Source organism: Branchiostoma floridae, chromosome 11 (assembly GCF_000003815.2).
Source record: "Branchiostoma floridae strain S238N-H82 chromosome 11, Bfl_VNyyK, whole genome shotgun sequence".
Classification (NCBI taxonomy): domain Eukaryota; kingdom Metazoa; phylum Chordata; class Leptocardii; order Amphioxiformes; family Branchiostomatidae; genus Branchiostoma; species Branchiostoma floridae.
The window spans coordinates 19,443,131-19,455,593 of NC_049989.1; the positions used below are offsets into that span (position 1 = coordinate 19,443,131).

Here is a 12,463-nt window from a genome sequence, read left to right on the forward strand (position 1 = left end):
AGGTCCAATTTAGTTTTCCCCCAAACCACACAAATTTTCATGATATAAAATAGAATAATACATATTACAAGAAGTGTTATGCACCGAAAGATGTAGCAATTTAGAGTAGTGTAGACTGACCCCATAGTCCCTTAAGAGATGCAAAATAAAAACATAATACATGTAATGCAAATTTTTAACGAATTTGCAGCCATTCACTTATTGGTCGAGTTCCTAATTGGCAGGCTACCATTGGTCGAACTGCAAATTATGATGGAAAGCCTTTTGTTTGCCACATTGAACTCGTTTTAGATCTATCATGGCCGCCGCGTGAGAAAGGTGTATATCATGCACTGAATATTGACTGTGCAAATCACAGATAGAAGTCAAATAGCATTTAAAAACAATGTCCTAATATCATGAGGACGAGTAAAAGAAGTACATCTGACTCATGAGACAGGAGTAAATCAGTGTTTGTGTTTCTCTCATATAGTTTTATTGTTCTATTGTGTAATTTCAGAGTGATCGTGATGTCATACGTACGGGTATGTCATGTATTCAACGTTATATGAAATCCAGAAAAGCAAGTGTTTTCCAACATGTACAATGCTAACGCAACGGATAAAGTATTAATTATGTGGTCGCTGTCAACATTCTACAGGAAAAATTTATTAAGCTGGAGAAAATCGACGTTTGTTTTCGCTTTCTCATAGTTTGTTTATCCAAATTCGTGCACTTGAAAATAATTTGAAATTTTCTGCCAAAATGCTAACTTCTAGGAGATTGAATAAAGTATTATGGTATATTTAGAAAATGTCCGTGTCTACTTTAATGTGAGATTTGATTTTGCAACACTGAATTACGGTACGACGTCTTGAAATAAATTATGCTTTCATGCGTTATTAATCATACAGGATGAAGCAAGACATTTACACTGAAACTCTAGATATTTCACGGAGGTTTGAGGTCTTCGAACTCTTATTTTTTGGGGGGAGGGGTGGTGGGCAAATGTTCTACTTCTTGCCTTTTCCAGGCAGTTTCATCATGCGATCGCGGGCACTTTGGCAGTCATTGAAGACAGGCGTGTAGTTTTGCCCTCTAGCTTTGACGAAGTCAGATACGGTGGCTCCTCCCTGTACCTCTTTCACCCCTCCCTTCTGCACCCATCTCCCACCCATGTGTTTGGCATCAGTGACCACGGTTTGGTTGCCATAGTCGAAACCGGGTCCCTTGTGGACCAGCCATTTACTGCCGTCTTCCAGAGTGACGCGAGCGCCGGTGTGGTAGGCCGGCCCCCACATTGTTTTGCCGTCTCCAAGGGGACGTCGCACCTCTTCGGCGCGGACTACCTTGCTGTTGTACAGCTGGCGGAGGCCTTGCTGACTGGTGATGTCATGGGGCGGTCGAGCTCCGCCGGATCCACTGGACCCCGCTCCGGAGGACGATCCACTACCTTTCATGCCGGACCACATAGCTTCAGCTTCAGCAGGTTCACTCAGAGTCTGCAGTAAGGTTAATGCGCAATGAAACTTCAACTATAGTAACGTTACATGTTACTATACTGCAATAGCATGTACTAAGGTCCTGATTTCTCACTGATTATTCAAATTAGGTCCTGATTTCTCACTGATTATTCAAATTAGGCCCTGATTTTTCTCTGATTATTCAAATTAGGTCCTGATTTCTCACTGATTATTCAAATTAGGTCCTGATTTCTCTCTGATTATTCAAATTAGGTCCTGATTTTTCACCAATTATTCAAATCAGGTCCTGATTTCTCAGTTATTATTTAAATTAGGTCCTGATTTCTCAGTTATTATCTAAATTAGGTCCTGATTTCTCAGTTATTATCTAAATTAGGTCCTGATTTCTCACACATCATTCAAATTAGGTCCTGATTATTCCTGAGTTGCAATGTTCGAATTCATTCATTCATTCGCTTCTCCAGTGAATTTGCATTAAATTTGTAATAAGTATGGGGTTTCTGTCATCTGATACTAATATAACATGTCCTCATTATTTGTGAAAAATAAGCCCTGATTTGCGCAATGTACAACTTATCATAATAATATAATACATAAGCTATAAGTCAAAATGGGTCAAAATACGTGAACGTACCTATATGTTAGTTCTGCGCAAAGACGGAGATTTTTCACCACTGGATTCCAATGTTGGTAATAATATATTGATTGGCTGAAACAGAGGGATAATTTTTATTATTATTCTGACGAATAATTGTTTGCCCCAGAACCTACACGTCCTGCACTTGAAATACCACCGATGATGTGTCCATGGGAAAGGCACTTTACACGCGTTGCGCGCACTGCGAGGCTGCTACTACTACTAGTACTACTATTCCACCCAGGTGTAAAAATTGGTGTGGTACCTGGCTTTGGTTGGGGAGTGGAAGGAGAATCTTAGGCTTCGAATTCGCCTTCGAAGCTTCCAAATCGTGCTCTTGAAACAGTGTATGACAACCCACAACCCATGATATTCCTTTCACTTAAAATCAATGTGAGCGAAAGTGAAAATGCCAAGGTGTTCTTACGCGTCATGACGTAACGTCTAGACCGAAGTTCGTTTGACTTTGTACCGACGTGTTAGGGTATTACCCACCGAAACTAAAGCTTAATATATCAAGTTTTCTATCAATATTCCATTCTTTTAAAGATATAAATCCAAATTTTTCCACTCCGAAATAATTACATTTCTGGATTTTACGGTCAAAATTGAGCTGGATCAGAAATTTTGAAAAGGACTAGAGAAGTGCATATTTTCTCCCTGAAACGTTCGAGATAGTTTTTTTTTGCTATGGCAGTAGCACACAAGCACAAGCATTAACTCTGACGAAAACATATTCTTCTTGTTGACGAAGGTGATAAATGAAGTTCCCAGGGTCAGCTAATACGAAAGCGAAAGCCCCATACCTTTGAAGTATACTTGGACACGTACACTTAACGTACACACCAAACCGCGCCCAGGCGCAAAAAGCGTACAGCAAACAGCGCCCGCAAAAAGCGAAATCCCCATACCTTTCAAGTACACCTGGACACGTTACGTACAGCAAACAGCGCCCGCAAAAAGAGAAAGGGTTGGAGAGACATCGCTTATTTATAGACTCCGAAACAATGTCTTATGGGAAGGGGGCTTTCCCTGACGCTTTACATGAATATTGTTGAAAGAGAAAGCATTAGGGAGAGATAAATTATCAATACACTTAGAAGCAATGCCTCTTGGGAAGGGTTTTTTCCAAGGCTCACTAAAAAAAAAAAACATTTATTTGCGGCTCTCAAATGAGTCAGGGTATTCCCCCGCTGACGCGTCATGGCGTAATGTCTAGATATTCTGTTACCTTTGTACCTGTACAAACCGACCTGTTAGGCTATTCCCCACCGAAAGTAATACTTGATATATTAAGTTTTTCTATACATATTCTCTTTTTTTGAAGATATAAATCCCAATAATGCCACTCGGAGTGGGATATAATCAGATTTCTGGACTTTTCAGTCAAACTTGAGCTAGATCAGAATTCTGAGGAGACGCTAGAGAAGCCCCCCCCCCCCCCCCCCCCTGAAACGTTCGAGATTTCTCTTCTTCTTCTTCTTTTGTGTATACGTAAAGCCCACATTCTTCATGTAGAATATTTTGGCTTTCTTGATAAGTCTGTTGGGAATAGGGCGAGCCTAAAGGTATAGCATTGTGTGCAAAATAAACGAATACTTATGTAATAATGAATGACAAAGTCAATTCGAAGGTGAAAGAAGAACTGAAAGAACAAAAATGAAGACTGTATTGTTGTGTATACCATACTCTGTGTTTCTAGTCATTTGTTTTCAACCTTCCTGGCAGCTTGGATTTCACAATGAAGTCACAAAATAGTTCTGGAAGCCACGAAATAGTTCCCAAGGATTTTGTTCCATATAATCAAATCAACATGGCCTTACTTACAATCAAATACAGTGATCGCAAAAACTCAATATCAGAATCGTAGTGGAAATGGGTCTATAGCTACATAGGCTAGCAGCCTAGCACATGTTAACTGTACATATAGAATGATACATTCTTTGGAAACCCTGTTTATACATTTCACAGACATCCACATCTGACAAATTTCACATCAAGACATTTTTACCCGAGATCAGATAATATTATGCAAAACATATCTATAACTAGTATATTTCTCTACAATAAGTTCACATCAATGGCTTCTCAATTGTACAATGTAAACTGTGCTTGAAGAGTTGGAAGTTCATTTGTGTTGATAAAAGCTAAAGCCTAGATCAAAGTTGAAAAATAACTTTCAACACAAAAATATGGGAATTTTCAACTGACTAATCCAGTCTTTGTCAAGGAATGTGCAATCTACAACCTTTGTGACATCATGTTATGTTAGACTACATTCCTTGAACACAAAAGCCTAAGTTTAACAACCTCAGTCAGAAGTTTCACAACACATACAGTCATGTACCAGTACAGTCACCTGGACACTCAAGTCTCCTTTACCAAATTAAGGTAGGCCACCATAGACTTTCTTATGATCCCCTGCTCACCAAATAACGTGTTTTATCTGCATAACATAATGTTACAGAAGCAGTGGACTGCTCATTCCATGACAAAGAATGGAGAGGATCACTGTGTTCTAGCCAGCTTGAATTTTTTTCCATCACCCGGTGGATTTTAAATAGAAATCCTGTCGAAGGTGTGACAATCCCATGGGGTTCCGGGGGCATGCTCCCCCTGGAAAATTTTAAATCTTGACCTTCTGAAATGCTATTTCCTTCATTATAAGGGGCCTATTTTGCTGGTAGACTGAGCTTTGTTCATTTAATATCTTTACATGCTGTTTTTTGTCTGTCGCAGAGGATAGAATTGGCAAAATTTTTGTCCGTCCCCAGAGGCAAATTTCTGCTGGCTAGAACCCTGGTGGGTCAGTTGAAAAGTCCAATTTTTTTGATGATCCAGAGGACGATTGTTGGAGGTCACTGTGAGGTCACCAACTGGTGATGTCAGCATATTCTTTCAGAAGTCTTCCCGCGATGACCAGCCTCTGGACCTCGCTCGTACCCTCGTAGATCTCAGTGATGCGCGCATCTCGGTAGTACCTTTCCGCCGGCATATCCGTCACGTAACCCATCCCTCCTAGTACCTGTATGCACTATACAGAACAGAACAAAGTTGGAAGATTGTGGAAAAGATATTTTAGGCAAGAGATTTTTTCCATTCTTGTCCAACTCTGCAAACCAAGCTCATACTAATGATTACTAAAATCCAGAGGGTTTGTCCATTCTGTCCAGATCTAATTGAAGACGAAGATCACTTTTTGATTGTATACCCCCTAATAAATATTCTATTATACGTAATTCACTGTACACAAGGCTATCATCTTACATACCGAGATTCACCTCAATGGACTTAGATAGTAAATCTAAATACATTATGACATGTGACAACCCCGGCATGGTATACATAAGCAAATATATTAAAGAATGTCTAGACGCTAGAAATCCCTCAAATGATGGTAAAAGAACATTTTGATTCCATACTATCCACCCTTGTATTAAGTAGATTAGCTTCATAGAACTGCAGTTATGTATCAGTAGATGCCATGCTTTGAACCTTGTACAACTGTTGCGCAATAAAGTTATTAATATTAAAAGCAGAGTCTGCCTTACCTGATGTGCACAGAATGTAGCAGCTTCTGATGCAGCTAGTTTGGCCATAGCAGCTTCCTACAGGGAAAGGGAATGACAGTATTCAGTATAGTGACAATTATTGTTGTTATTATGTTTGTGTCTGTACTTTACTTTAAATCACTCCGATTGATTGACTTACCATTGATTACACTGTTTATTACTTTCCTCATGTACACATGTAATTGAGAGTATTGCTGTTTTAGTTAATTTGGTTGATATTATTTTGAATCCATAATGATTGTAGTATTTGTTACTTATCTTTGGATCTATGGTTTATGTTTGTATTTTGTTTAAGTTATTGTTTTCTATCATTTATGCAATCATTTATGCTTACATGTAGTCATATGTGATTATTTATGTGTATTTGAAATGCAATTTAAGAAAACAACACCTCTAACCTTGATGTAGTTCTTGCCTGCATCCTTGTACGCAGCAGCCTTCCACGTGAGCAGTCGTGCACTCTCCACACTTATGTGCATGTCTGCCAGCTTGTTCTGGTTATTATAAAGCACAATCATGTAGAACATCAAATTGTGTTCTGTCAATGTTTTTATCAGGTTGCTTTGTAGGTAAGTAGAAAATATAGTTCTTTTTCCACAACCTATGCATTATCTTATATCATATAATACTAATTCTAAGTACCAAGGTCACAGGGGAAGCCTACTGCCTTGTATAGTACCATATAGTTATGTAATGTAAAGTAATGTTAATGACCTGGCCGAAAAAACAAGTAGATGTAGGGTGGCTCTTTTTTCACTGTACACAATACTATAAAGCATGTAAACAGTACTACAAGGCAAGCTTAATGGTATTGTGTGCGAGTAGCTTGACAAAAGGCTACAGGGAAAACATTATGCATTTTTGCAAAACCCCAGGCTTTAGGGAGCAAAACTTCATGTATGGAGGATATTGCTCATTATAAGTGTTTAAGCTGAAGGTTACCTGGACCGACTGCATTTTGGCAATAGGAGATCCGAACGCCTCCCTCTTCATGGCATAGTCCACAGCCAGCTCCAGGGCAGCTTGTGCGATACCCAGACCCTGCGATGCGATACCAATCCTACCTGCATCCAGGGTTTGCTGTGCAAAAACAAAGGATAGTGTCAAATCAATTCATTGGATTTTCAAACCCCTGCTGTTCCTAGTGGCACCAAGGGGAGCAAGTTTCCTTGCTGTTTCAGTAGTATAATATTTTCCTTACAGGTGCAAGCGCACAATTACCATAGCATGTGGGAATGGTTTGGCTTAACCCTAGCCTGGGTATCTGGATAGTACGGTAGTTTGCTCCAACTCTTGTAAAACACTATATACAGCCAATTCTTGCTTTAAATTTCATTACACATTTCATACGGCTGCTTCTCTGTTATTTTGTTTGGGAACCTTGACATCTCTAACATCTGGAATTGTCCAACTTTTGGATGAGGGTGCTGACTGGTCCCTACACATGAGCAAAATAACTTAATAAGGAATGGGTTCAAGGCTTCCAGCGCTTGTTCGAATACTAGTAGGCGTCCCAACACCCAAAATGCCCTCCATCCGCTTGAAGGACTCAAAGGGCCTGTTGTCATCAAACAAGAGCTCTAGAACCCATTCCTTACTTCACTCATTAACTGATGTCACCACCAAAAGATTTGAATATATAGTTCCCCAGACGGGTAGCAGAAGTGAACAATATTAGCAGCAAACTATTACCAGGATGGTATCCAGGCTAGCTTGACCCAACGTTCTCACTTTTTCTTACCATGGCGATTTTGAAGCCCATCCCTGGCTGCCCCAGGAGATTTTCTTTTGGAATCTTGCAGTCTTCAAAGATGAGGTACGCTGTGCTGGTGGCACGGATGCCCAGTTTGTCCTCCTTCTTACCCAGAGTCAGTCCTTCTGTCGGCATGGGAACCAGGAATGCACTGATGCCCTACAGGGTATACGTGTAAAACTTCAACTTAGAAACAAGAAAACTTGATACCTTGAGCAAACCATGTCTTTGAAACAATCACAAAAGACATGATTTGCTAAAAAAAGTTGTACAAATGCAGTGTTACACATGTGTGTATACATTGTACTGAACTTCTGAGACCAACGAAAAATGTAAGTTAAAAGTAGATCTTACTAAACTTAAACATCAGTCTATCTCTAGATACCCGGTAGGTACATAAATGTTTATAGAAGTGTCGCATAGCATAACGGTTATCCCAGTCTCCTAATATGCTACCTCATTGTGCCCTACAGAAAGGCACTTAACACAAAATTGCACACTTCAAGTGAAAATGAGTACAAGCTTTGGTTTGGGTCATTGAAACCACCGGACATACGCACAGCTCCAACTCTGGCTTCCTTTAAGAGACTCTTAAAGTAATGGGAACGGCCAATTGAACGGACTTGAATCATGTAGCAGTTTCTCTCATGTATTTTGTATGTATGTAAATGTAAATTTTGTATGTATGTAAATGTAAATTGTGTATATAGACGTATAGGACTTATAAGGACTCAAGACGATGTAACTTTATCTCTGTTATATACTTTGTCTGACCCTTGCCTCTTCCCTCATGACCTCAATGAAAAGCGGCCTGCAGGCCGATTTGAGCTTTCATGAATAAATAAAGGTTCAAACAAACAAACAAACCTCAGATAGGACGTTAAGTGAATGTCTCATTTCTTAGAAGAGCCACACCGTGAGCAGGAAAAAGATATGCAGCTTGTAGTCTTCAGCACAAACCTGGTGTGTTATGCTATGAGGTAGTTTACAGTGTATGCAATAGAAAGGAACAAAATGTATGATACACACAGAATGTTTGTACCTTGTGTTTCAGGCCCTTGTCTGTGGCAGCCTGAGTATCATCCTCCATAGTGAACATTGGCTCAATACTTTTGCTTGTGTGGTTAGCAAGCGAAAGTACTGAGATAGTGGTCACTATGGAGGATGGTACTCAGGCTATGTCAGTAATATGACAGACATGTAAGATTAACATATGTGTACCTTGTGTTTTAGGCCCTTGTCAGTAGTCTGACAGATATGTAAGATAAACATAGGATGCTTGTACCTTGTGTTTCAGGCCCTTGTCAGTGGTGGCGAACACGACTGTGGCCGAGGCTTCGTAACTGTTGGTGATCCAGGCCTTGGTACCGTTCAGGACCCAGTGGTCACCCTCCAGTCTGGCTACGGTGGAGGCCGCCCCCGCATCGCTGCCGTTACCTGGAGGGGTCAACCATCGGGAGGATACACACATTACCAGGGGTGCCTAAGTATTCATACAAATTTTACAGCATTCAGCCGTCAACCACCTGCACCTCGTCCTGCGACTAGATAATGATACCCTCATCCCAGAGTCCTCAACCAAAGGACTTTTGGCACTCAAAAGAAGACGAAAAAGAGGAATTTTCTGAACAAACCACAATTTACAATCATACAAACTTTCCGCTAAACGTACAATCCACTAAAATTTCTGATGGTGGTTTTGAGTTCACAGTGAAGAGGTCACCATAAAAATTGTGACCATAAAACCACTGCATGGGTGGACGCATTTGAAATAAGTTAACGGGTTCATTCAAGGTAAAACAGTCAACTTTTACAAACAGGATCCCGAATGATTGATCCAAATAAATTACCGGGTTCACTCAGGGCGAAGCAGCCGACTTTACTGCCATTGAGGAAGTCTTCATGCATGAAGGTCTCCTGCTGCTGTTCTGTGGACCAGTTTTTGACAGGACCTAGGTAAAGGGACTGTGGAGAAACAGAGTGAAACATAGGTGAGCAGCTCGCATCAATGTGTTGTTGTTATTATTCACCTTGTACTTGTAGTGCCCAGTGAAACATAGGGTGACAAGTTTCCTTGCTTTCTCAGTAGCAGGGTGTTTTTTACACAGAGAGAGGTTGCTAGCTAGCCCTTTCCCTTTTAAAGTGTTTGAAGCACATCCCCATATGCGAAACTCCTATTTTACATCACTTCCAAACTATGGGTACAGCCCCGACCCAGATACCTTCAATGGATTGAATTGGGGTCTTCAATTGGTACTATAGGAGCTCAACTGTGAAGACAATACCAGCTACTGTAAATGCATTTTTTAAGATTGCGGGGATTTACTTTCCCAGAAGCAGGAAAATGGAGTGTTTGCTGTGGTTTCAAGTGTGCGGAAGCGCCATCAACTGTAGTCACATACTACTAGTATAATGGAACATATTCGAGGTGGTTTTAAGTTTGCAGTGAAGTGGCCACCGCAAAAAAAATGTGATCATAAAACTACTGCAAACATTTCTGCATATAAGGTACAAATGTAGTTGAGCTACAGGGAGAAGAAATGGAGCAAAATAACTTTTTTGCCTTCCATAGATATGATAATCTCACTTACATTGTTGACACTCATGATGCAGCCTGTGGAAGCACACCCCCTACTGATTTCCTCCAGCGCTACAGCGTAGGCCAGGTAGTCCAGCCCTGTCCCTCCCTGTGAGTCTGGCACATCGATGGCCATCAGGCCTAAGTCTCCCATCATCTTTACCTGTGGAGCAGACAGACATGTTCATCTTTAAGCAGGGGAAATTATAAATACCTGGCTCGGTCTCTGATCGGGCAAGTAAATTTTTTCCATGAGTGCATCAAACATTGTTCAGCACAGAAAAATAGAGCCAATATATACAATAATAAAAGCATTACATTACTGGAAGTTAAATACATAGAAAATTTTTATTTAAGACAAGTAAAAAGTTGGTTGGGCAAGTAAATTTTTCTTCTGCTTACCCAATAGGAAAAGACTCACAAGAGAATTTTAGAAAACTTGTTAAACCTTGCGCCTATGTTCTTACAAAAGGAAAGACCCTGTTCACCTGTTCTGTCGGGAATCTGTGCTCCTTATCCAAGTCTCCTGCGATCGGCTTCAGTTCGTTGTCGGCGAAGTCCCGACACGTTTTCCTCAGCATGTCGTGTGTCTCTGGTAGGTCAGCAAGACTGGCCACGCCCCGGGTCCATCCTGGAAATAAACAGACAAATGAAGACTTATCTTCATATTTACGTGACCTCACTTTGAAGACTTACCCCAAACTTTTAAGAAAAGGACCCATCTACTACATCCTCTTAATTGTTCCATAAAAAACATTGACACTGACAGAGGCATGTTGTCAGTGATACCAAAAACTTCGTATTGACAAAAGCATCCTCATAGTCATAAGCCCTTTCACAGAGGCCAGAACGCAAGTGCGGCGACAGGAATTCTAGGTAATATGTCAAAGGTAAAGGCTCACAAAAAGTAAAACAAAACCCGTCTGGACGTTGTTATGCAAATCGAAACAAATTATGGTCGAGACACGGACTGTTTACAATTTCGGGGCCTTACCCTTTGACATAATACGTAGAATTCTTATCACCGCACATGCGTTTTGACCTCTGTGAAAAGGCTTCTTATAGCCTCTGCTATGACCTTTATGTTATATAGTTATCTAGTTATCCTTCCAAGTTCCAAACTCAATGAGGGAGGGGGGCGTTACATAAACAATTTGATGGAACGACTAGACTTTATCTAGTCGATCTACGATCAGAATAGCTGGCGAAATGTTCCCTATACTCAACCAAGGCCTTGCTACTGCCATGAAGTCTCGGGAAATGATTTTTCACGAAGGAAAAATGGCTAAAGATGAGTACAATACCTCTGTTTGTCCTGGAAAGCCGGCTGACAGTCCTGATCAAAGCCGCCATCTTGGAACTGTAAAGTCTTACGAAAGGACACGACCCTTGACCTGGTTGCAGTTCACTAACTTTCCGCTAGAGTAACTCACCGGTTATATCACTCCCGCGGAACAATACCGGTGGCAAAAACAACATCCTACGTCGTAGCCTGGGTTTCATCCAATCTACTTGGTTTATTGAGTACTGAGTACATATATTTCACATTGTCACGTCAGTAGCAACACATATACATAGTCATGCGTTGAATTGCGCATGATACCGACATTACATACTAGTAACATTGAAAGTCATTACCAGGGTCCCGGTTAAAACTAGAAAGATAGGATGGCACCCAGGCTAACAACTTATCCATGGCGTGGGCCGAAACAGTATCCATTAGCCACCTGTTTCGACGCATGAATATTGTTGTCTCCACGGCACCGCCTGGCCGAATAGTAAACTAGGGTGGGAATTTGGCCAAATTAGGAATAAAAGACTAGTCGATTGGCCTAGGACTGTCAACTTCCTGGCCGGTTGATAGCTGCATTGACAGACTGACTGAAGTCCCAAGGCAACTTATAATTATAATTGTCCCAATTTGGCCAAATTCTTCTCTTTTGTCATCCAGCTGACACGTCTTCCCGGGGACCTTAGTTAAATGAGCACTCCATGGATTTGTCAGAATTTTCAGGTCTAGCTAGGCCGGCAAACATTCTGCGTGTAAAATCCCCGGTGCGCTTATGTAAGGCTTAAGTTCTCGGGAAGACATGTCGTGGCTGCCGAAAAAATTCTCTGCCGGCCTTGTCCGGTTTCCGGGGTACCTTGCCTATGGCATGGCCTCAAATACAATATAGGATCGGATTCACCTACCATTTCCAACCTAAACCTTTTTACAGTTTACAAAGGCGATGCCGTTCTGCCGTAAGAGCGTGTTGCGACTATGATCTCCGAGATTCAATTTCCTCCGAGACAAATCCGGCTCAACATTGCTTCACGTCTACAGGCAACACGCCACGATAACAAAGCAATTTCTTTTTATACTGGATCGCTTGTGCGGACCGGCAGTACAAGAGACATAGTACACTAGAAATGTTCAGCGAAAGTGTATTATGAGCCCCCCAAAAAGGACAAAAAAGG

General features: G+C 41.0%; 1 protein-coding gene and 1 long non-coding RNA gene across 2 annotated transcripts; both read right to left on the bottom strand.

Annotated features, from left to right (window-relative positions):
• Positions 1-452: 452 nt before the first annotated feature.
• LOC118426333 lies at positions 453-3,489 on the bottom strand. Its single transcript, XR_004832380.1, has 3 exons — positions 3,012-3,489; positions 2,098-2,172; positions 453-1,481 (listed from the first exon to the last, which is right to left on the bottom strand). It is a non-coding gene; the product is annotated as an uncharacterized LOC118426333 (long non-coding RNA).
• Positions 3,490-3,751: 262 nt separating this feature from the next.
• On the bottom strand, positions 3,752-11,443 carry LOC118426086 (short-chain specific acyl-CoA dehydrogenase, mitochondrial-like). Its single transcript, XM_035835346.1, has 10 exons — positions 11,308-11,443; positions 10,492-10,634; positions 10,017-10,166; positions 9,276-9,390; positions 8,711-8,862; positions 7,414-7,584; positions 6,615-6,752; positions 6,071-6,166; positions 5,652-5,708; positions 3,752-5,134 (listed from the first exon to the last, which is right to left on the bottom strand). The coding sequence occupies exons 1-10, from the start codon at positions 11,354-11,356 to the stop codon at positions 4,970-4,972; spliced, it is 1,236 nt and encodes a 411-aa protein (XP_035691239.1). The 5' UTR covers positions 11,357-11,443; the 3' UTR covers positions 3,752-4,969.
• Between the last annotated feature and the right edge of the window lie 1,020 nt (positions 11,444-12,463).